General features: G+C 32.8%; 2 protein-coding genes across 3 annotated transcripts; both read left to right on the forward strand.

The window, feature by feature from the left end:
• Window positions 1–49: 49 nt before the first annotated feature.
• On the forward strand, window positions 50–24,810 carry LOC148620943 (uncharacterized). 2 transcript variants are annotated; one of them, XM_088574874.1, is made up of 8 exons: window positions 50–186; window positions 6,849–7,148; window positions 7,561–7,656; window positions 9,269–9,323; window positions 10,782–10,824; window positions 11,656–11,744; window positions 20,784–20,962; window positions 21,530–24,810. In XM_088574874.1, exons 1-8 carry the CDS (start codon window positions 79–81, stop codon window positions 21,680–21,682), a joined length of 1,023 nt encoding a protein of 340 aa, XP_088431000.1. In that variant the 5' UTR covers window positions 50–78; the 3' UTR covers window positions 21,683–24,810. The 2 variants fall into 2 exon arrangements, with proteins under 2 accessions (XP_088431000.1, XP_088431001.1); XM_088574875.1 differs by having other exon boundaries at window positions 6,852–7,148.
• Window positions 442–1,503, forward strand: LOC148620944 (bifunctional peptidase and (3S)-lysyl hydroxylase Jmjd7-like). The gene has a single exon (XM_088574876.1). It carries the CDS (start codon window positions 514–516, stop codon window positions 1,459–1,461), a length of 948 nt encoding a protein of 315 aa, XP_088431002.1. The 5' UTR covers window positions 442–513; the 3' UTR covers window positions 1,462–1,503.
• Window positions 24,811–26,330: the final 1,520 nt, after the last annotated feature.

Raw genomic sequence — 26,330 nt, forward strand, 5'->3', positions numbered from 1 at the left:
TTAATTTTCTCTGTATTTATTATGGTTATTTGTATTGGTGAATGTTAAAGGTCATCATTTTTCGCGGGAAATATACATATGGTCTTCAATCGATCAATTAGATCAGTGATGGACAACCAAAAGAAAATATCATCATTTTTCACAAGAGTTTCGTCAGAAAAACGACTAAATACTGATTTTCTACAGGTATTTTAGTTGTATTATGTTAACACTGTTTATTACCAGTGCCGCAGTGGCAGTGTATATTGCTAAATGGGGGTACATGTACATGAAGGTTACAAATACATAATTTTTGTTTCGTCAGAGTATTTATCAGGCCTGCCTTTTGAAAGTAATTTCCGGTATTTTTAGCATAATCCATCTCTTTAATTGTTCAGCGTAAACGCAATGTAAAATCATGAGACTCGTATTTGGTCCTTTTGTACTTCTCGGGACTCGTATTTGGTCCTTTTGTACTTCTCGGGACCTTTCCTTATTCAGTTATAGTATGGATTGTAAGAACGTTACTTAACTATGTCTACTTGTGTTCAACTTGAAGGTGTCCAAAGGGAACTTGAGAAGTTCTCAGTCGATTCTAGAGAGTTATTTCTTGATGCTGATGTTCCAGTGATGCAGAGTCAACCTGATCCACTAGAATTTTACAGAAGTTATGTTGCACCAAACAAACCTGTTGTGATACAAAATGCCATTAATCATTGGTCAGCTCTGAAAAAGTGGAATAATGATTATTTAAGATCAGTAATAGGCGATGAAAATGTGACTGTAGCAATTACACCAAACGGTTATGCAGATGCTGTGACTGATGGTAAATTTGTTATGCCGTACGAGAAAGTTCTAAAAATGTCGGAGTTTCTTTCTGTGATAGAAAACTCTGATAAATATGATGATGTTTACTATATTCAGAAACAGAATTCTAATTTAACTGATGAGTTTGCTAAATTGCTAACTGATGTTGACAGTGATATAAAATTTGGGAGTATAGCTTTTGGTACAAAACCTGATGCAGTTAACTTTTGGATGGGAGATAAACAAGCAGTGACTTCCATGCATAAAGACCATTATGAAAATCTGTATTGCGTAGTTAAAGGCTGGAAAAAATTCATTCTGATTCCCCCAAGTGATCAACCATTTGTTCCTTACAAGTCTTTTAAACAGGCAGTGTACAATGCTAAAAGTGATGGTTCATATGAAATAAAAACATTAGAACCTGAAAATGAAGTGCCATGGATCCCAATAGATCCTTTAAAACCAGATTTGATAGAGCATCCAGAATTTCAAAAAGCCAGACCAATTGAGGTTTTAGTAAGAGAGGGTGAAATATTGTATCTTCCATCACTTTGGTTCCATCATGTACAACAATCACACGGATGTATTGCGGTGAACTATTGGTATGACATGGAATTTGATCTGAAGTATACTTATTACAACCTTGTTAAATCTATATCAAATCTTGTCAATTAATTTTATGTTTTCATAAAATAAAACAAATTTAAGGTCCTTTTACATGTAGTTTTAGTTTTACAAATACATGTAACTTGAATCTATAAACCATACAAAGAACATTTGCTAGATGATACATTTTGTACAAAAATTGGACATGTGTAAACACTACTCATGCAGGTTTCAAATGCTTTCTGGAAGACCAGAGAAAACAGAATGAAAATGATAATTCACTGCTTCTGACTGGAAAATGACCAGAAACAGACCTGGCGAAATCATTTTTCAACTTGTCGGACATTTGTCTGGCAACCTAACAAAATCTGCTGGATCGAAAAAATCCAATTTAAATTTACCTCGATTTGGACGCCATCTTTAAACCGGAAGTTACGATTGAGGCGTGCCTTATGAAAAAAAAATACTGGTCATCTGTCTGGAAATCATGCAAATTTTACCGAACCTGCGACTAAAAAATTTCACCATGACTGCGAAAAAGTACAAATAAACTTCTACCTATATGTACATATACTAAATTGAATTACTTTCTTTGCTATATACATTTATATGTGCATGTACAACATTTGGGCCAAAAGTAAAAATAAGTTTGTTTGCCTTTCACCAATTAACCCCATTTGAAGGGTCCAACCAAAATAATTTTAATGCCAAATTTTTTTTTTTTTTAATTTTTTTTGTAGGCAGAGAACGTAGCATTAATTTTCTTTAAGCCATTTCTCGATCCGTATGATGAAAACATTAAAAAAAAATCTGGTAATTGTTCTTTGTCTGAAGCACCATCTTGACTTAATCAATATGATTTAAACATGGATGCCCGGCCCATCGAGGCTATGTTACCATTCTGGTCTTCCGTTACAATAAATACAGGGACACTTTGAAAATTGTGCCATTTGTTGTGAATAGACTTTACAGTTCCCCAAAAACATTGGGCATGGAATTATATGTTTGAAGACATCACTGACCCAGATGATTTGACCCTTGATGTGATAATGGTGTCTGTCTTGGACAAATTACATGTAGATAATGGCATAAATTTTGAATCAGACTTTTTCAATGATGTTCTATCTACATATATATTTGATATTACAATGTACATGTAGGTCATTTGATATCAATTTCAAATTCTTGTGTCCATGTATCAAACATTGAGAAAGGATATGAAGATGTATTATGATTTATATATTTTGTATATTTTATTGTGCATTTGGTCCTCTCCAAAAAAATTCAATGAAGTGTAATTATATTCCTACCTGCTGATGCGAGCTTCAAACCATTGGATAGGGGAACAGCAAACAAACATATTTTTATGTTGGCCTTGTACAAGTATTCATTCAATTCATTTCTTAAAGGAGACATGACATAAAAAATTATTTTTTCAATTTTTGGTTTATTTGATTTATTACACCTAATCATAAAAACGACCCTTGTAGTCACTTACATCATTTAATTGAAGATAAATTGATTCAAAATAGATGATGACCCAAGCCATACTAATTTAATTAGCCATGTGGTCACTTGACCGCGCTACATCATTGGTTTTCAATTCATTGATCGAGTGGTTGAAATGCATGGGGTTTCTGCACTTTTTACATGACTTCTACAACTGAGAGTGAAAATATTGAAAGTTGGTTTGCCAGCGATTATATACATGTACATGTATCTACAGTTGCGTATCATTTTAAACAACTTTGAGGAGAAAATGATAAACTGACAGAAATATTTCACTATTATATGTACATGTGTGATGACAAGAATCTATTGACAGACAACACCACTTCTTTTTGAAGATTACATAGAAATATTTCAATTTGTTCTGTCATGTTCCATTGAACTTTTTACATAAAGTAAATTAAATTCACATTCTATAAGTTCACCCCTTTTGACGGAACGTTACTTCTGACAAGTGTACCAGTACCCGGCAAGTACAGCTATAGGATAATACGGACATGTTTATTTTTTATTTTATGTGAGAACCCATGAAGGTTTCGTGCTGAAGCTTCCTCATGTTTGAAATCTTTTTTGCTAAAATTAAATATTTTAAATGACCTATAAAAAAAGTATTCTGTGTACCAGAAAAGCTCCCTTAAACTCACCTACAAATGTAGGGTCGCTTATTATAAATTGTGTATTGTGTCAATTTCTATATGTAAATTGTTTTATTTCAGAATTCACAAGACAAAATAAATTAAATTATATTCCAATTATCGCAGTCATACATGTACAAGGCTCCAAACCATTTAAAGATAAAAGAAGCCGTCCACGCTTTCTCTTGGCCATAATTAAGACTACCATTATTTGATAAAACCCAGCAGCAGGAAAGAACGATACACAGAATGTCACCTTTATCTGCACCCTCCTGTTCAAGTCCTAAAAATATTGTGCAGAGTAGTTACCGTATTTTGGTGTGTATAGTGCGTAGTGCAATTTTGAAGGTCTAAACATGTGAAAAAAAGTTTTTTAGATTTAGGTTGCAGTAAAATTTTGTAAGACAAAAAAATTGATATTTTGCACTTGATCAGTCAATTTATTTACCTTGATGCGGTATTTCCTATAAAAATGTGAAGGAAAGAAACTTCTATGCAGACTAAAAATCATTTAAACATCAGTACCTACATAAATTGGACAATTTTAATTTCGAAGCATGATAAAATTGACACAGGATATATGAAATGGCTTATAAAACAAAATGGAAAGTCAGGGAAAATCGGAATATCCGGTTTTGGTTATACATGTATCTCAAATTTCACAATTTTTCATTTAAAAACATACTTTTAAGAAAGATAATTGTAAGAAGCAATCAAAATCAGTTTCAGAGTAATCATTTTCAGCTGTAAAAGCATATGATGAGGGTTTGACAAAAAAGGAACTGGTTATTTTTTGGTTTTAGTTGTTTCATATTAATTTCTAACCATGCTTTATAAGAAGGAAATATTGTACAACCTTTGTTTGAAACATGTTATTAAGTCATTTGAACATGATTTGAAGAAAATATCACTAAGAATTTAATACTTAAAGATGTTTTTGATGATTGGATAAAATTTATGTCAGTAACATTTCACTTCCAGTTTGTTTGTTTACATTACGCAATGTCTTTTCATGTATCGAAATCTTTAATTTCGTGGCCAATTCTTATGTATTGATGTATAATCTGTGCCCTCATGTTCTGGAAATGATTTCTATGTAAAAATGTGGGCATAATACACACCAAAATACGATATATTCACCACACAGGGATGTATGCTTTAAGAAAATGAAAAGCTGACATAAAACGAGAAGAACTTGAGTCTTCTTACTTTCTAAACATGATTATTCATCCATACACTGATCATTGGACCACTCTGCATCAAATATACAGGTTTTTTTTAAGATTTTTTATTTTGGGGAGTGGGCATGTGTATACATCTTCAGTGTACCCTAAATGGAGATGGAGAACCAATGAGGTAGCACTTCCATGTATGGTAATTGAGCATAACTTTCAGTTTTCATTTGTGCATATTACATTGTAATTAGGTGAAAACATTAATAAATTATTCTAACTTATTTTAGTGCTAACCAGATGAGAAAATGATTGTTACATGTACATATCTAAACATACTTTTTATAAATATAAACCTTTATCAAATGATATTTTTTTGTCTCACGTCTTCTGTAATAAACAAATGATTGGCTGTCCTCAAAATTGTGATAGATCCAACCAAGACCAATTTTCTACTTGCCAGTCATCATCAAATACATGTAACCCTCGGTGTTAATGGCACAAGGGCACAGGCTTGAATGAACACTGTATGTTAGGTAACAATGGTTTATAAAATTTTCATTCAATACCAGTATCAAAGTACATTTTCCACAATAACAAAGTGAAGTTAAGAAGTTAAATATACATGCACGTGTACATGTTACATATGAAATAATCAAATGCTTAGCCATTTTAACATATTTTTTTGGCAAGGGGAAAGGGGACAAACTACCCTAGACTCATCAATCACCAGTGGTGTGATATAGGTATTTACTTGGTTTTCATAGCTAGTATGCAGAGAATCCATATAAAAATGTATAAATGTGTCTTAAAGTCAGGATTTTGAAAATTGTTGGTTCGGAGTATTTTAATTGAATTCAGTTTAGCCAGTAGTGAAAACAACTTCAAAATATTAATGCCTTTTATGGCAAGAAACAATGATGAACTACATTTTTTTACACAAATTTTGATTAGAAACCCTTAGTATGTTGTTGTAGATTATAGAAATTATCATAGATTTAATACATGTATCTTTGTCTTGTCTTTGTTTTTGGATTTCTAGCAAAATTATCCTTTTCTTCTGTGAGAAAGATCGTCACACTAAATCTGCCTTGTAGAAAAGCTGAAAAGAGGGAGATCTCTCTCTATGAGCATTCAAAAGGGTAACTGGTATGAGATGAGAGTTTTATATAAGAAAAAGAACTTGGTATCTTAGAAATATTGGACGTGTGGAACCAGTTGAACCAGTTGAGTAGTGGTCCTACTTGTCTCATGTACGGTTCAAGTCTAAGTATTGGATGTAAAATTATTTCTGGAATGACCCAACAGTTGAATAATCTTCCTGATTTGTTTTCTTGCTGCTTCAATGAATAATCAGTTTGGGAAAAATGCTTTTTGGAGTTTTGATCCTTCAGGATCAAAATACCTTATATCAGGGGTTCATGAAGGGAACTTCCCTACTGTTTCTGAAGACTACACAACAATGTAGACCACATGTAATTACTTTTATATCAAATAACAGTCAATGTCTCTTTCAATAAATATATTTCAGGTAATTATTCTGCTTAATAATATTCTATCATTGCTGCAAATGAAACTAAATCACTTGAAGATTGGAGGGACTTCTTTTTTGGCCATGACAGATGTTAAAAGTAAAAACTTTGCATTATGGAAATTTAGCTTTTTTTGAAATTTGTTTTATTTGCATATAATGACATGTAGGAATAAATCCTCTGTAAAAGTCATCTTTTTTTATGTAATTAAAAATCAATTTTTGGGCAGGTTTAAAAATTGATAAAAATGTGAGATGAAACAAAATTGGTAAATGTGTGTGAAGTTGGGTACTGTATCAAAGACAAGCATTCGGTTTAAACATTTAAGAAAATTAAAACAATTCCAAATTATATTGGAATGCAAATTTTTATTTTACATTATATAATTTTTAAAATTGAATGTGTAGGCCCACAGGGATAAAAAATCTTCAGTGCTAACGGCACTTTGATTATGAGAGTTCCTGCATTGTACAAAATGTTTTTCTGGTTGAATGTTAAATTCAGCTCTTGTTATTAGGGATAATACCAACCTTATGAACCATAAAATTTTACTGTACTGTGTACTTGCAAATCTGACTAAACTACATGAATTTGAACTTCAATATTAGCAGAAATCTCCAAAGAAGCAGAAATTGGACGATGAAAACTTCCCACCTTCAAATAGTAGCAATTCAAACAATAATGCATCATCACCATCACCTAAAACAGAGTATGTCCCTTCATCTCCAGAAGCTAGAAGTCCTCCAACAGAATGTCTTTCCCCTGAACAGAAAGATAGAATAAACAAAAAAAAGGCTGAAGCAATGGCCAAACTGAAAGAAAAACAGACAAATGGATTGGTGACAAATGTTGGTGAATCTTGGTTTAAAGTCTTAGCAGAAGAATTTTCAAAGCCATACTTTGTACAGGTATATTTTACTATTACACACACACATACATGTGCATTCAATTAAGTGCTTAATCAAACAGTTTTTTTTTCCTGTTCAGAAATTTTCACTTTGTATATTTATTAATTGGGGTCCCATGAGATAAGATACTTATATTAGCACTACTCGGCTTTTATACATACCATTACTAGGAGGGTAAGAGGAACAGTTTTTGTGAGCTAATGTATTCATTAACTATGCTTTAAAAACCATGAATATCAGTTTTCGAAAATATCTACAGACCACTCAACCGACTGAGCAGTAATAATAATAGTAGATTCTGCTTAGTTTGAAAGTAAACAAAAATAATATCACATGGTTTATGATTTTATACCTAGATAAGATGTATAAATGAAATTATGAATCTAGATTGAGCCTTGACCCCTCATTTCAGTTGTCCAAGTTTGTAGCTGCTGAGAGACAGAAGGGAATAATTTATCCACCAGCAGACCAAGTGTTCAGCTGGACCAGATTTTGTAAAGTAGATGATGTATGTATTGTGTCTTTGACAAACTAACTTTTGCCATACATTATTTTTTTCATTTTTATCAGTCTTATAGTGTATCCTATAATTTTTTTGTACAAGGTACATTGTAATAAAAAAATGTTTTTTATCTGAAAAAAATTTGCTTTTGAAAATAGGTTACATGTAGCTTACATACATTGTAAAGCTCTGAGAATGTTAACCATCTTCCCATAACATACAGTAATATACCAACCAAAGAACAATACAGAATCACTAAAATACTTCTCCAGTAAATATATGAACACCGAAATATTTCAAAAGTTTGGTATTTTTGTCAAGGGGGGGATAATTCCCATTGACTGCCCCATGAAAATTAGGTCTTACTAACGTTTCCATTACTTTACATGTTAAAAAAGTAATTTTTAAAGTTTCACTTTGACAAATGACGTCTTAAAGTTGTACACCATTGCGAAGCTTGGAAATAAGGCTTCCAAAATCATTATGTTAATGGTAAGATGATTGTAGAAATTCTTAACAAAATTTACTTGAATAAATAATACTGAAAATCCACATTCTTACCTTTTCTGCTCACTGACAGCATGGAGGCAAATTACTCACACATGTAAACAATATTCATACACTTTTGTAGTTAATTACATATATGATTTTAAAGTACACATTCTCAGCTTTATGTTGACTACTTTTAATCATAATACACACTAATAATGCATTTACAATGTATATGTCTAGGTTCAGTGTGTTTTTGGTACTACATAGGGGGGTGGCCATTTGACCCGGAAGTAGTTAGTGAGACCTGAACAATATTGATTTTTATTTCATTTAACATTAAGTTAACCACACCTTTTCCTTGAAAAAAAGATATAGAACTTATTACAGGGTTCGCACAGGTGCATAAAATCTTTGAAAGTTCTTGAAAGCGAAATTTTAAAATTAAGGACTTGAAAGTACTTTAATTTCAAATCCTTTAGAATCTGATATCCTTTCAAATCAATATGAAAGTGTTGTTTAATTGCAGAAAAGAACATTTTCTTACCGTCAGACATCTGTATTTTTTTTTATTACGTACAATGATTTTCATATTGGCAATCCATCTTTTTTCCCTATTCTAATAATAGTACCGTTTCTGTACTGGCACAGAGTAATTTAGTTTTATATTTTTGATAAACGTGATGCAGTTTTGTTTATGTGGTCGTCCTCGAGAAATAATGTGTGTTTTGAATGAGAATTTTGTAAATATCTGCAATCCAATTGTGTTTTTTATTGTAATTATAGAAAACAATATCACTTTTGATTGATTGTTCGTTTTATTAATAAAATGACAATGTTGATTATTTGTTTTTGCCGGTCTGAGATAAAAGTAGTTCGAACTCCGGGGAAGAAGTTTTCATCATGCCTGGCAGGTGCCAGTTCTCAAATCCACATGGCTAGAAATGCCTGCATACGGTGACTGGCTTAAAAGGGATAACTCAAGCAATAGACCTAGAAGCATTGATGATTTAATAATCAGGGTCCTTGAAAATTTTAAAAATTGGCCTTAAAAGTCCTTATAAAGTCCTTGAATTGTGTGGTAAAAAATGTGTATGAACCCTGTTATTAAACATCTGTACAATTTCAGGTGAAAGTAGTTATTATAGGCCAGGATCCTTACCATGGTCCTAATCAAGCTCATGGTAAGATAATATTGTTAACATTATAGGACAGGATTCTTACCATGGTCCTAATCAAGCTCATGGTAAGATCATGTTGTTAACATTATAGGACAGGATCCTTACCATGGTCCTAATCAAGCTCATGGTAAGATCATGTTGTTAACATTATAGGACAGGATCCTTACCATGGTCCTAATCAAGCTCATGGTAAGATCATGTTGTTAACATTATAGGACAGGATCCTTACCATGGTCCTAATCAAGCTCATGGTAAGATCATATTGTTAACATTATAGGACAGGATTCTTACCATGGTCCTAATCAAGCTCATGGTAAGATCATATTGTTAATGTATTCACTTTTACTTTTTTTCAAAGTGGATAAATAAGCTTGAAAAGTAGTAACATATTTATTTCTAGTATACAGATCTGTATTTTTTTTTTTTAGAAAACAAAACCTGACATAAAAGAACCAAGTCAAGAGCAATAATTCTGGAAAGTGCCAATTTCATGCATAATCTGTATAATTTTTTTAAGTCGCTTATAGTGTTAGCGACTTCTTGCACTCGTAATTTCTGTATTTAATATTCGCATATGATTTGCATTAATGTTATTCCCTACATAATCCAGCAGATCTTCGCCATGTTCACCACCACAGAGTCTTAGTTCTAGCTTCATACTTGTATGTGTTAAAAATGTACCTCTTAAATATCATACACTTATGTTCTATGTGTATTTCTTGCTTTTATGAGAATGGGAAATTTACATGAAATGATCAATTAGCTTTGGACATTACCCACTTTCCAATTCAGACACTGAGGCTAGTTACAAGACTATATAGGTCATATACATTAGCATTATTTATGAATATTCATTGCCAGCTGCTGAACTATAAACTGGTTCCCTGTCATTATCATAAGCGACCCAAGGATCGCTACAACACACCTTTTTTAAAACATATACACATGTTTATGAGTGTTTTTTGCTTGTATTAGAACAGGAAGTTTACATTAAAATATAAAATGATCAGTTAGCATTGAATTTATGTAAGATTACCCAGTTTCTGATTCAAACTCAAGTTCATTGCAATTGATTATACAAAGGTCATATATATTATAAGGACATATATATCTATATATAGCCATTTGGGTCATAATGGTTACGAGAGAGTACACAATGATATCAAGGGAACCAAGATTTTAGTGAAAGTCACCCAATTTTAGAGCATATTGCATTTGTACAATTTCAGATGTCTAAAGAATGTCAAAATCAGTGACAGTGAATATTTGACAAATAGTGACTATGAAGACTTCAGTCTTTGATTTACTTCAGAAGTGCTACAGTTCAGACTGATTGTGTGTTCTGTGACTCACCTGCTGTCTGATTTTAATGAAAAATGCTAATAAAACAATGTTGAGTGTGAATGGTTTAATCTGTATATCATAAATTAATAATGTAAATATTCAAATTTCTATTTAAAGGTCTTTGTTTCAGTGTTCAGAAAGGAGTTCCATCTCCACCAAGGTAATGGTTGTAATTTTATTTATTTCTCAGTTCAATAGGTTCTAATTATTTTCTTGTTAATAGCCATTTTGAACCATTATTTGACAAATCATGATCATATTACTATAATCTATGTATGGATTGATTGCCCTAAGAAGTGTGAGAAATAAACATTACTTCAGCTAAAACAATGTTATCTGTCTTGAACATTGAAGCTGAAAAAATCATAGCTAATGAAAGATAAAGAATTTACTGACTTCTCCTGTAGTTGTTGCTGGTAAATTGGTATCATCTTATCCACCCATCTGTCTGAATTTTGTCCAAATTTTTCAACTAATGAATGGATTGATTTCAAATTGAATGTGACAAGGCATACATTGTAAGTGATTTTAGTTGCTCTCCATTACCAGCTTCCTGTATGAGTAAGGGTATTCTGTGACAATGCATGCAACTTAATGTTTTTATATTTTTTGAAGTTTGTACCTTTGTTTTCTGCATGATTTATGATATTTTTGGATTTTACAAGTGTAGCCACTATTTTTTGGGGGAAGGGGGATTTGCAAACCAAATTTAAAATAAACAAAATTGTTTTCCTACATTATAAGTGGGTAAGTGCTTGACAATGTTTAGTATTACAAATGTATGTTCTAAACAGTAAACTTTTATTGTTATCAACTTATAGTTTTGTACTGCAGATGATAGCAAATTCTTCAAAATAGTTTCTTATTCATATCAAAACATAAAAGATTAACTTAATGCATTGTTTGGTTAGCACAGTTTTTTTTCCAGTTTCAATGGTGCAATAATCCAATTGTTACCTGATTGCCAATTAAAAATATGATTCTATTACAGTTTAGAAAATATGTACAAGGAGTTAACAAAGGATATTGATGGTTTTAAACATCCCAGGCATGGTACACTTACTGGTTGGTCTAAACAGGGTAAGTATATCCAGATAAGGTACACTTATTGGTTGGTCTTAACAGGGTAGGTACATCCTAGATACCGTATAGGGGTATATTTTGGCAGGTGTTAAATTTGGCGATTTTGAGGCAAAGAAAAAAAAAAATGCCAAAATTTTAGCGATTCTAATTTTGATGGATGCTGAGTTGTGCTCTAAGTTCCTTTGTTCAGAGTAAAAATTTCATATAATTATTTTGGCTTTTTTAACAGACCGCTACAAAAGCCAAAATTAGCACCCCATGAAAATTTCCCGGTATACAGTATTTTTCACCTACTGGTTTGTTCAAAAAGGGTAACAGGGTAGGTACTTCCCTGACGTGGTACGCATACTGGTTAGTCTAAACAGGGTAGCAGGTTAGATACATCCCAGACATGGTGCACTTACAAGGTGGGCTAAATAGGATAGCAGGTTAGGTACATCCCAGACATGGTACACATACTGGTTAGTCTAAACAGGGTGACAGGTTAGGTACAGAAATGGTGGACTAAACAGGGTAAGTGCACTTACTTATTCCAGTAATAGGTCCATGAAGAGCTAAGAATGAGTTTATGTGGTTGGCAGTGGTTTTTATTCATATATGCAGAAGAAAAAAGAAAAAATAACTAAACTGCAGGCTTTCAACTGGTCCTAATTTTCCTCCTTTTTTGTGGCAGCCTCTTTTTCCTAATTTATAGGTGAAAATCCTAAAATCACCCTTATTTTCAATTTGAATTCCTACTTTTTTATTGCCATCACTTGGCGTCCGTCATCGTTGTCAACAATTTTTCAAAACTCTTTTCCTCTGAAACTATTTGACAAATTGGAACCAAACTTGGTATGAATGTTCCGTGGGGTATCCTGCATAGAATTGATGTGGGGATTTTTGATCCATTGAAAAACATGGCCGCCATTACTAAAAATAGAACATAGGGGTCAGACAGTAGTTTTTCGCATATATCTCCAGAACGGTTAGGTTTAGCCAAATTCTGACACGGGGGTAAAAGTGTTCAGCTGATGAGATCTATTTGTGGTCAAATTTTCATTTTTATCTATTGAACCATATTGGAGTTATTGCCCTTTTTCAATGTTTTTTGCTATTTTTAACTCACCTAGCCCAAGGCCATGTGAGCTATTGCCATCACTTGGCGTCCATCGTCGTCGTTAACTCTCCTCCTCTGAAACTACTCGACTAATTAGAAGCAAACTTGGTATGGATGTTTCTTTGGGTATCCTGCATAGAACTGATGTGGGGATTTTTGATTTGTCAAAAAACATGGCCGCCGTTACTAAAAATAGAACATAGGGGTCGGACAATATTTTTTTACATATATCTCCTAAACTGTTAGGTTTAGCTGAATTCTGACATAAGTAAAAGTGTTTAGCATGATGAGATCTATCTCTGGTCAAATTTTGGTTTTAATCCATTAAGGTCTCACTAACCACTTCTAACATTTCCATTACTTTACATGTTAAAAAGTAATTTTCAAAGTCTCACTGTGAATTCCCAGGACAAATGACATCTTAAAGCTGCATACCGTTGCGAAGCTTGGAAAATAAGGCTTCCAAAATCATTATGCTAATGGTACGATGATAGTAGAAATTCTTCACAAAATTTACTTGAATAAATAATACTGAAAATCCACATTCTTACCTGTTCTGCTAACTGACAACATGGAGGCAAATTACTCAGACATGTAAACAATATTCATACACTTTTGTAGTTAATTACATATATGATTTTAAAGTACACATTCTCAGCTTTATTTTGACTACTTTTAATCATAATACATACAAATAATGCACTTACAATGCATATGTCTAGGTTCAGTGTGTTTTTGGTACTACATAGGGGGGTGGCCATTTGACCCGGAAGTGGTTAGTGAGACCTAAGCCATGTTGGAGTTATTGCCCTTTTTCAATGATTTTTGCTATTTTTAATGTTATTTCTTTCAAAAATCTTCTCCTCTGACACTACATGACCAATTGCAACCAAACTTGGTATGAATGTTCCTTGGAATATCCTGGATAGAACTGGTGGGGGGATTTTTGATTTGTCGAAAAACATGGCCGCTGTTACTAAAAATAGGACATAGGGGTTAGACAATAGTTTTTGGTATATATCTCCAAAACGGTTAGGTTAAGCCCAATCCTGACTGGGTAAAATTGTTCAGCATAATGAGATCTATGCGGTCAAATTTTCATTTAAATCTATTAAACCATATTGGAGTTATTGCCCTTTTTCAACGTTTTTTGCTATTTTTTATGTTATTTCTTTCAAAAATCTTCTCCTCTAAAACAACTTGACCAACTGGAACCGAACTTGGTATGAATGTTCCTTGGGGTATCCTGCATAGAACTGGGGGGGTTATTTTTGATCCGTCGAAAAACATGGCCGCCGTTACTAAAAATAGAACACGGGGGTGGGTGGGGGGTGGTCACACAATAGTTTTTCGCATATATATATCTCCAAAATGGTTAAGTTTAGCCCATTCTGAAAAGGGTAAAAGTGTTCAGCATGATGAGATCTATCTGCGGTCAAATTTTCATTTTAATCTATTAAGCCATGTTGGAGTTTCTTTTTCAAAGTTTTTTGCTATTTTTAATGTTATTTTTTTTCTAAAATCTTCTCCTCTGACACTATTTTACCAATTGAAACCAAACTTGGTAAAAGTGTTTCTTGGGGTATCCTGCATAGAATTGAAGTGGGGTTTTTTGATCCGTCGAAAAAAACATGGCCACTGTTACTAAAAATAGAACATAGGGCTCAGACAGTAGTTTTTTGCATATATCTCCAAAATGGTTAGGTTTAGCCGAATTCTTTCAATAGCTAAAATGATCTTATTTTTAGGACTACGAAAGTCTTCAGGCATTAAATTTGTCAAACGCCTTCTTATAAGAGTTATTGCCCTTGACGGGTGAAAATGACAGGTTTTTTTTTTTTACAGTTTTCAGCCAATATCTTGAAAACTATGATAGATATAGACTTTCATTTTCTGAAATGATCCTTATGATAAGTCCAATCAAAGTTTGTTTCTTGAGTCAAAATTGTTGGACAACTTCTTGTTTAATTTATTGCCCTTGAAAGGCAAAATTCAACCAGGTGAGCGATTGGGGCTCCTGGGAGCCTCTTGTTTTAAATTCTATATTTTCTGTTCAGTTGCAGTATACCTTTTTAAATCCGATATCTATATTATTTATGTATTTTTAGCTATAGTACTTTCAGATACTGACAAAGATTGACCAGAAGTTGGTTATACAGTCATGAGCAGATATGTTCAGCAGTTAAATTGAACCTCGATCCATGAAGGTAATATGATTCACATTGTATTCCCCAATGAAAATATACTTTATGTACTGAGGGATCATTGTGCTCCTTGTTTATACAAGTTGCTGCATAGAGATTGTTTTAAATATTCTTAAGTTAAAGTATATATTATACACAATAACAAAATAGGAAGAGAAATACAAATGAAAGTAAAATGAATTTGTCAAATGGAGAAAAAAAATCGAATAGGAGTCTGGAGACTGCAAACAAAATGTTGATGCAAATGACAGACTTGTAAAGGCTATCAAGAGCAAATGACAGACTTCTAAAGGCTATCAAGAGCAAATGACAGACTTCCAAAGGCTATCAAGAGCAAAAACTTTGATGATATTGCTGTAGATCAAGCATTGCTTGAAATTGATCAAAACAGGATGGGTGATGTAAAGAGTAAATTGGGAAAATGCAGAAAGGATAGAAATAACATTAATGCAAAGAAAAGGAAATTGTTAGATGAGTATCATATTTTGGTGTGTATAATATGCATTTATGTATTGTATGCAGTACAATTTTGAAGGTCAAAACGTGTAAAAAAAAAAAAAAGCTTTTTAGACAGATATTTTTCACTTGATTAGTCAATTTATTTACCTTGATCCAGTATTTCCTATAACAATGTGAGGAAAGGAAACTTATGTTCACCCTTAAACATCATGTAAAATTCAGTAGCTATATAAACTGGATAATTTTAATTTTGAAACATGATAAATTTGACATAGGATGTATGAAATGGCTTTTAGAACAAAATCAAAAGTTGGGAAAATCGGACATTTCCTGTTTTGGTTGTCACTCAGATTTCATAATTTTTCATTTTAAAACATACTTTAAAGAAAGAAAATTGTTAGAAACAATTAACATAAGTTAAAAAATAATAATTTTCAGCTGCAAAAGCATTCAATAAAGAGGGTTGGACAAAAAAGGACTTTGACACTCTTTGGTTTTTAGTTGTTTCATTTTAATCTCTAACAGTGTTTTATAAAGAAGAAATATTGTACATCCTATGTCTGTCCCCATGCATGTCCGGATGTTAAAAGAATAGGCCTGCAGCAGCGCTAAGCTTGTCATAAAAGGCGACTAAATAGTGCTCAGAAACCTAGCTTGGGGCTAGGCGCTCTGTGTGCCCCTGGTGATGGAATGGGGTACCCCTGATGTGTTACATGCTGGGGTTGTCAGGCTATAATACGGAAAACCTGACCGCAAACCATAGTGGTGCACTGTGTTGGGAAAGATGTCGCGTTCCTCGCATGTTAAAGAACCCTGCTGTGGTATTCGATAGGAGTAGGAACCTTTGCGTTCCGCCACAGGAGGCTAAATTGCCTGACCCTATCCATCCCTCCCTTTTTCTAGTGGCAATCAAAATTTGTCGACCCTATTATCCTAGTGTCCCATTTCATGATCATTTCATGTTCATTTTATCATCCATTTTCATGTTCATCGTCTGAATATAGCTGAAATATTGCTGCTTGGACATTAAACCCCAACAATCAATCAATCAACAACCTATGTCTGAAATATGTTATTAAGACATTTAAACATGTATTGAAGAAAATATCCTTTAAAGTTTAATACTTAAAGATGTATATGATGGTTAAATTAACTTTCTTTCAATGACATTTCACTTCTGATTTGTTTATTTACGTTATGCAATTTCTTTTCTCAGAAAATCATTTTTTTCTTGGCCAAATCTTATATATTGCACAACAAACACACACACACACACACACACACCCCCAATGCTATAGAAATGGTTATATGTATATTAAAAAAAAAAAATGTGCGCATTATACACACCAAAATATGGTATGCTAAACAACAAGACAAAGATAAAGACAAAAACTGAAACTGATTTTGGTTGAAAAATTAAGAGTCATGATTTTCTATGCTGTATTAGATGAATACTGTTTATTTGCATAATATATGCATTGCTTATATTTTGTGTTCAGTATACAATTTTGTAAGGATCATATCAATAAAGTTTTTTTTGATTTTTTTAGTGATTGATTTGTTCACAGAATGACTGCTGAATGTGTGTGTTTATGATTGTGGAACTAACATCTATGGTAATGATCTAATTTTCAGTATTTGATACAGGTGAGTTTTATTTCAATTTAAGAGTAAAATGTTGAAAAAAATAACGTTTATTTTTCCATGTGAGCCCTAATTTATCCCTAAAAATACCATTGTTTTTACAATTTTTTTTCCTAAAAATGCTATTATTTTTTGCAAAAGAAAAGTTAAAAGCCTGCAGCTGGTACAGCTATTTTATGATAAAAAAAAACCCATTGTGTATCAACTTAAATGTACCATATTTTATGGACTGCAAGTCGATGTGTATAAGTCGAACTGCCTACCACATTTTGGTGTGTATTGTGCACACCTTTTTTACCAGGAAACTAATTTCAGAACATGGGGGTGGGTATAATACACCTATACATCGTTTCAACACATTTTTACAGACCTAAGATCAATAGAAAATTAACGCCCACAAGAGAGTCAACATCAAATCAGAGACAATCGATTCGAGCTGCCAAACCATATTTATGGATTTTTCATGAAATTTTTTGTTGACTTGTTACTTTTGTAAGCATAGATTGTCAATAAATCATCTTTAACAGAATTCGGTTTTAATTTATTTCCTCCCAAAAGAACATGGCAGATTTTGTTTACAACCACCATACTTTCGTTTTTGTGTATCAATTAACTACTGTTGTCACATGGTTATTGAGGTGTTGCAAAGAGTATTTAGATGTTACTGATTATGGTTTCCACTGTTAATTTTATATCTAACAAGCAATTGACATGTTTATTGAGGGGATTAATTAATCATGACGAGGGCACAAGACAATTAGTTAACGGTATTATCAAAGGAGATTGTAAATTGTTTTGCGTTGTGTATATAATTATGTCTTTACGATGTATACAACTTGTTAACGATTTGAAAGAAGTAATTAAAATACACACAATTCTACTTCTTGAAAATATTGGCTTTCTTTTTTCAGTGAACTAATATGAAAATCATATCCAACATAAAAACTATCAATTTTAAACATAAACCCTTTGTGTATCCCTGATACACATCGGAGAAAATTCTGCATCTCATTATCACGCTTGGCCAAGCTATCAACACACATGCCCTACTTGATAACCGTCTGCATTGTTCGCTGAGACCCCATAATTGATTGTAGAAAAAACAGTCCTTCTTCTAGAAATAGCAATCTTCAGAAGTTAATTACTCTCAATAGAAACCTTTCAAAGGTAATCAAGCTGACAGTTTCAGCTATTGTCTACGTTACGCATTTCTTACCCGAATAGTAAATGAATACACATAAACAGGGACAAAAGAGATAAATACAAACAGTAACAAAAACAATATTCGTTATTGATATAAATACACAAAACAGACAAAATGATCCCTTCTATTTACAAATAAATTAAAAGCCAGAAATGTTTCTGGTTCTAACAAGTTACGCTATTATAACCGTGTACAGTACATACATACATCGCTAAAAAAGTTTTTTACTTCTACTTTTAATGGAAAAACCACCCTGCGCATTATACACACCAAAATATGGTAATTTAGAACAAAATTGACAAAAAAAACATAGGTAAGTCCAGGGTGTCAAGTCCCTATAAATTCCTATATTTCCTTTAAATTTGAAGGTCCCTATATTTTTCCTATAACTCATTAAATTACCTATAAAACCCTATATATTCAGAAAAATCAAATATTCTTTTTTTGAAATGATGAAAAAAAAAAAAACACTGAGATATGAAGCCTTTGTGAATCATTAATATGCAATGTATCTCTTTACTATTTTATATGCAATTGACATACTAAAATGTATGTATTAAAAAACTGTTTCTCGGAAAGTACCTAAAAAGTATGATATTCTATCTGGTGTACTCAGGGCAGCAAAATTTAAGCCATGCTCATTGATCATCATAAATTAATTTTAGTAGAAAGACTTTGCAAAGAGATATGGGGGACCATAATACATTACTTCTGTAAGAGATAGACTGGAAACTAATCGAAGTTAGTTTACAATGTATGTTGTCATATTATTCCAGTTTTTGTAACCAAATACCAAATACCAAATTTGCTAGGTTTCTAGGTTGAAACAATAGTCTTTCAACACAAATCCTTCAATAAAGACCCTATATATACCTATAAATTTATTTAACAATCTCTATATTTGCCCTATAAATTGAAAAAAAATCCCTATGATCCTATATTTTTTAGGCCAAAATGGCTTGACACCCATTAAGTCAAATTTGCCAGATAAGTCGAGGGTAAGACGTGTGCATTTGAATCGCTGGTGTCAGTGGAGATCCAAGTTGAGCATTGTTTTTTCATAGCATATTATTCCAGCGATGTTACTGGATATGATATTTCTGAATTAAATTTATATTTGTATTTTTGTTAAAGTGTACTTCGTCTGCGAGTTCAATTAATTTTATTGCTTTGCGTGTTGATTGCTCTGAAGATTTACATCATCAGGTGTACAAAACCATAAACATATCAAGCCTGGGAACCACAGGTGTGAAATCAGCAGGAAGTTTGTTTGATGAATAGGTCATAATTACGAGCGTTAATTAAAGGAGATGTGACACCAAAGATTATTTTTTAAATTTTCGGTTTATTTGATTTATTAATATACAATAAAATGTCCCTGTAGTCACTTGGGTTGTTAAATTGAAGATTAATTGATTTAAAATTGACAATGACCCAAGCCATACAAATTTTAATTAGTTGTGTGGTCATGTGATCGTGTTACATGTACATAATTGGTTCTCAATTCGTAGATCAAGTGGTTGAAATGCATGCGGCTTCTGCATTTTTAACGTGATTTCTACAATTGAGAGTTAAAATACCGAAAGTTTTGGTTTGCCAGAGAATATATACTTACAGTTGTATTAATTTAAACTACTTGGAGAAGAAAATGTTAAACAATGTCAGATATATTAAACTATTACATGTATGAAGACTAGACTATCCACAGTGAGACAACACCACTTCTGTTTGAAGATTCATATAAATATTTCATTATGTTTTGTCATGCAAGATTGAACTTTTTACATTAAGTAAATTAAATTCATATTCTATGATTTAAACTGTTCATATCTCGATCTTCAATGAAAATATTGATACAACCACTTTTTTACAGAACTTTACTCCTGACAATTGTACCAGCAACAGGGAGTATAATATTAAGTCCCAGCAAGTACAGAGGATAATACGAATATGTTTATTTTTTATTGGTTTTTGATAATTTTATTTGATAACCCATAAGGGTTTCATGCTGAAGCATCCTTGTGTTGTAAACCTTTTTTATTACAATTAAATATTTTAACTGAGCTATAAAAATATTGTCCGTACCAGAAAAGCTCCCTTAAACTCACCTAGGGTCACCTATTGTAAATAGTATATTGTGTCAAATTCGCCATGTAAATTGTTTTATTTCAAAATCTGCAAGACAAAAGAAAATCAACTAAATTTACGTCGATACCTGTATCATGGGTTGCCGAACTCTTTGACGTATAAACGAAGTAACTCTTTTATTACATGTACCACAAAACCTGAAATAAGTGACCTTCAAAAGGAAATCAAAATCCTGGACATATAAGACAGGTAGTCTTTAAAGACAGGTTTATTTGATATATCATAGTCTTTTAGACAGGTTTGACTATAATGATTTGTATCTTTCAATACAACTACAGGTGTTCTTCTACTGAATGCCTGCCTGACTGTGAAGGCCCATCAAGCAAATTCTCACAAGGATAAAGGTTGGGAGAAATTTACAGATGCTGTTATTTCATGGTTGAACAAAAACAGAACTGGACTGGTTTTCATGCTGTGGGGAGCTTATGCACAAAAGAAAGGAGCCCAAATCAATAAGGTATATTGTGTAGCTATGACGGAAAACATTTAATTTTGTGTTAATATTCTATGTAACTAGGATACAGATTTTCAGGAAATGTTTCTTGTTATTAAATTAGATCTTTTCATTTTTAGACTGTGAAATTTTCTACCTGCAAATTTGAAAGCAACCATTTAATTATAATTATCTTTTACCAGCACCATCCCTTCAACCACATTAAAACTAAAAATGGCTAAGAATTTAATTATCTCGTATGTCTGTTATCCTGGATTTCAAAACCTAAAGATGTTTACTTGATACAAGACTATCAGTGAAAAGAACTGGTAGTAAATGAAGTAATTGGTCATTTGACAACATATGAACAAAGACTATTGTTTTGCTGCTTATTTTGACATACTTAATTGAATTTGTACTTGAGAAATATAGTGGTCTCGACCTGCTAAATATATTTTCAATTATTCTTAGATGTCTGCCTTGCTGAAGAATTTAGCTATATGTATGCTCTGCTTCATGCCGACCATTGGTGAATTATATCAATAAATTAAAAGTCATATTGTTCAATGACATCATTACTTTGCCTTTCAGAATAAGCATCACATTCTGAAGGGAGTCCATCCATCCCCATTGTCAGCTCATAGAGGATTCTTTGGTTGTCAACATTTTTCTAAATGTAACAAGTTCCTCACTGATGATGGGAAAACTCCTATAGACTGGAATGACCTGCCACTACAAGACTGAAAAAGGACTGTAGCATTGTAAAAAGAAGTTCAGCTATATAGATAGCCTTACTGGTGAAGAACTGTAGTATTGTGAAAAGATTTGTTTGCTTTGTACAGCCTTATTGCTTAGAATGAACTCTGATATGGTTCTTGGCTGATAATTATAGTTTATAGTTTTTTCTATAAAGGTCTACAGCTTCTGAAAGTCAGAAGATGCTCACTGCCGTTTAGAAATACTGGTACTACTAACATGGCTTGTACATAATTATGTACATAACATGGTTCAAGAACAATGATGAATTAATAATGTGTTCATGAAATGGTGCTATTTAAATAATTTTATTGTGTTCAAAATATTATGGAAGATTTATACTCGGTGAATTGTTTTAAGTTTAGTTATTGTTGTAGCATCTATGAGAAGAGGTTGAATTTAAGGGAACATTAGAACTGTTTGTTATAATTTACAGTCCAGAGGTGGAAATATGGGGCAGCCTGGAAGCCTGAGGGTCCTTAATTTTCATGAGGAAGCCATAGTTTTAATAATTGGTAGCCTAATTAATTGTAAAGCATAAGGGCTACAAGTTTTATAAAAGGTATAGTAAGACAAGATAGAAAATGTACATAAGCCATAGTTGCTCTTGGAGCTTCTTTCTTTAATTGTACCAATGATTTATAGGATAGATATTGAAATTGTGTCCATTCAGTGACCAGAAGTTGTTGTCTTTCAAGATCCAGTTTTAGGTAGTCTTATGCTTTCATAGGTCCATTTAAGGAATTGCTGTTATATTTTTTCTGTCTGTGAAGAAATAACCTCAATCATATGGTGCACAAGTGTGCACCACAGGCATTTAAGTGACTTCAAATAGACCAAAAAATTTTACAGTCATAATAGATTCCTTATGATTTAATTTTTGTATCAAAATTCAACATGAAGTTCGTTAAAATAAGACCTCATAGTCTCATTACAAAATTTGGTAATGAGATGATGGACAAAAATTTTTAATCAATCAGAAAGAGTGTTACTTCTAAAATTAAGTTATTTTGGTCTAATTTATCAAGATTTGAAATAACTCGTTAACTTGCCATCTGAATCTCTACTACTCAGTATTTCATGGTCATTGTCCACATGGTGACCAGATTTGTTTGGTTGGTCTTGAAACTTGGGCATAATTCATTTAATTTCCTTTCAGACTGGTGACTTACACAATGTATGTTTTCTGTTCCACACCCCATAATTGAACTAATACGTTGACCCACCGTACACTGCTTTCTATTGTAAACTTCAGATAATCATTTTGTCAGTAATCTTATACTTGACCATAAGTAAGAAGGGTATATCTTCAGCAATCTTTGCTGGAGTTCATTACATATTAACTTCTATTGTTCTTATATTGAGCGGATATAACATCTGTTATGTTTACTGGTAGAATGTCATCAGATCAATTTCACTTCTAGTTTTTAACCCAGTTGGGAATAATGTATGTGAGTTATAGAAAGATAAGAACAATTGTCCATTTGAGTTTTATTAATCTTCGAAAACAAATTCTTGTAAAGTCATTTTTCAAAATAATTCAATTCTTCAACTGCATTTGGTTTTCTATAGTGCATACAAACTTGGAGAAATATTTTTAGAATTTTCAACTCAATTGACATATTTAGATATTCAAATGAGTTGATGTCACATGACTTAGTTATTGACCTTAATAATCAAAGAGAGGCATGACAAAAATAATACAAATATATAAAATGAAAATTACATTAAGCCAAATAGGAAAGGTTTTTGTTTATTGAGATAAAATCCTGAAAATATTTCCTAGAGTGAGTATGTACTATAGAAATTGATCTGCAGTAGAAAAGTTGAAATACTTTGAAAAATGAATTTTTAATTTATTGTCCAAGATTTAAAATACTTGAATGAACTTTAAATATCTGTTTTTATGCCCCCATCACATCGGCCGATCCAAGCCCCCTAAAAACTTCTGGTTGATTTTATAGGAAATAAGTTCAATCAGGATCCACTTTTCAGAATTTCTTGTTGGGTGTGCATGAATCAATCTATAGTTTTTATCATTGTTCCACTACTGTGGATTGTAAAGATACTCAGTTAATGCTGTATAATTTTGTATAGGTCTTTAAATGTATTATGATAGTCTGCTACCCTACCCATGACAACCCTAAAACACTATCACTGATATTAAAATAAGTTAAGGAGGTAGACCTGTGGTAAGGGACACAACTCTTAAAAATCATTGGAATGTTTGTATTCAGCATTTTTCATCAATCTTATGTAAGCATCTAATTAACTTAGCTGGGATTCATTTTATTCTGCTTCAAACGAAAGCTTGAGAGTCTTTGGTGAAATTGTATATGATACAGACATCACTGATTTCATGAGTTATGTCCCTTATCCTAGCTCTACCTCCTTAAGAGTAGTTTATATCTTATTTAAGGAAGCTGCCTTTACTTTTCATGGATTATAAAAACCAAAAGGGGTGAGGGAGTGAATGTAAGATCTTTCATTTGTTGATTATTCAGGGATGGATATAGGATATCAGTTTAGGGGAGAGGTATGGAAAGAGAAGTGAGGCAAAACAATTTTGGGGGGTAAAATTTGTGAGAACTGGAGATTTCATTTTAAAAAAAATAATTTCCCAATTTAAGGGGGATGGCAAAAGTCCCCTCAGGATCTGCCACTGTTATTTGTAAATATTATATAGTGAAAACAGCAAAAATAATTGGGAATATAATCTTGTAGTGATGAAGAAGATAATCACATGACCTCAACCAATTAAAGAGGTCCCTGCCAGGGGTATATTAAATTTTTACCTTATGGAGTGAACAGGATCATTTACTAGAGGGTTATACTTGCTGACAAAGTTTTTGTAAATTGTTACATGTGCATGATGCTTGAATGTGCATTTTACAATACATTGTACATTTTGATGCATTTTGATTGATATAGTCAAAAATGTATAGTGTTTGCATAGATCAAGTTAAATATAAAGATTTGTAAGAAATGGTATCAACTTCACCCCTTGTGTTCATAATGTAGTTTCAGGAGGTACAAAGTATTTTTACATGAGAATTGTTACTTTTATGTTTCAATGTATATTTCTAGAAGAGAAATAAATTTTTACTAACACTCTATTTACTGTGTACTACAGTTACATCTCTGTCTGTTCTGATGGAGCCTTAGATTCACAAGGGGCATTAATGGAGGACTGTTTAACATATGTTTTGGTTAGTACACCACTAGCTCTTTGCAGAGATTTTTAAGGTGAAATGTTGGGTTTTCTTTAATATGTTCCCTAAATAGCATCAGTATTACCAATCTAATAAAAGAATTTTTATACCCTGTCACTTGGAGTGGTAAGGTATTATGTGATACCCGCTGAAAAGTTACGTGTCCGTCGGTCTGTCCACCCCATTTTCCTGATGATACTTTGAGAACAGACCAATGAATGTGTTTTGGAACTTTAAACATTTGTCGAGTACCATAAATTACAGATTAAGTTTAATTTCCAGCAAAACCCAAAATGTAGTTTTCTAGTTGAGTCATTTGGAAAAATTGCCATTTCCTATTCTTCACCATAAGGTGGTGAGATATCACTTGCAGGCACGTAGCTGCCGTTAGGCAAAAAGCTTTTGCCTGCACTTAATTTTGCGATTTTTTTTATTTTTTATTTTTTTTTTTTTGAGATAAAATATATCCTGGAGAGGCATAAATGATGCTCTAAAACGCAATCTCCGCGGAGCTGAGCTTCGGGGGGACGCTTGCTTCGCCCTCTGGACCTGCTGGGGGCCTTAAGCGGCCCCAGACCCCCTGCCGTAATTTTGCCTACACTTCAATTTGGCCTCAGCTTGGCGCCTGACTTGTGATCAGTTAATTCACTCATTTTTAGCTAACCTGGTTCAAAAAGACCATGTGAGCTATTACCATTACTTGATATCCATCATCATCTGTTCATCTTAATTTGTGAAAACTACTTGACAGATTTAATGAATGTTGGCTTGAATTTTCCGTAGGGTATTCTACACAATTTTGGATCTGCGAAAAAGGCGGAAATAACGTGTGTTTTTTTTTTTCTGTTGGCAGTTTTATAATGGTTTCATGCTGTCGTCGTCGATTATGATAACTTCCATAAAACTTGTCAGATCTTTTTGAAATTTTAACACATTTAACAGTTTCTAGGGACGTGACAGAGGGCCTTAAAGTTTTTTTTAATACTGCTACAAACAATGTGCGGTCGTATATTGATACGGCGCTTTCGTCGTCGTCATCCGTAGACACTTTTGTTTTCGTGCAAGAACTTGAGTGTTGGTTGATTGATTTTTATAAAATTTAATAACAAAGTTACAAACCACGAACCCCGTGCAGGTCCGGGTGTCGAGAGAATAGGCCTGCAGCAGCGCTAAGCTTGTCGTAAAAGGCGACTAAATAGTGCTCAAAACCCTAGTCGGGGCTAGGGCGCTCTGCCCACTGAGCAACTGGGATGTGTGCCCCAGGTGGTGGAATGGGGTACCCCTGGCGTGTTACATGCTGGGGTTGTCAGGCTATAATATGGAAAACCTGACCGCAAACCATAGTGGTGCACCGTGTTAGGAAAGATGCCACGTTCCTCGCACGTTAAAGAACCCTGTTGTGGTAATCGATAGGAGTAGGAACC

Source organism: Perna viridis, chromosome 3 (genome assembly GCF_037379345.1).
Source record: "Perna viridis isolate PV_CMFRI_1.1 ecotype Kerala chromosome 3, ASM3737934v1, whole genome shotgun sequence".
Taxonomy (NCBI): Eukaryota; Metazoa; Mollusca; class Bivalvia; order Mytilida; family Mytilidae; genus Perna; species Perna viridis.

What these genes read in the sequence shown, in the direction of transcription:
- LOC148620943 (XM_088574874.1), top strand. Translation starts at nt 79, where the DNA reads ATGGTCTTCAATCGATCAATTAGATCAGTGATGGACAACCAAAAGAAA. An exon ending in TAAATACTGATTTTCTACAG is followed by an intron (nt 187 to 6,848) that starts GTATTTTAGTTG and finishes CTTCAATATTAG; the next exon opens with CAGAAATCTCCAAAGAAGCA. An exon ending in AAGGAGCCCAAATCAATAAG is followed by an intron (nt 20,963 to 21,529) that starts GTATATTGTGTA and finishes TTTGCCTTTCAG; the next exon opens with AATAAGCATCACATTCTGAA.
- LOC148620944 (XM_088574876.1), top strand. Translation starts at nt 514, where the DNA reads ATGTCTACTTGTGTTCAACTTGAAGGTGTCCAAAGGGAACTTGAGAAG.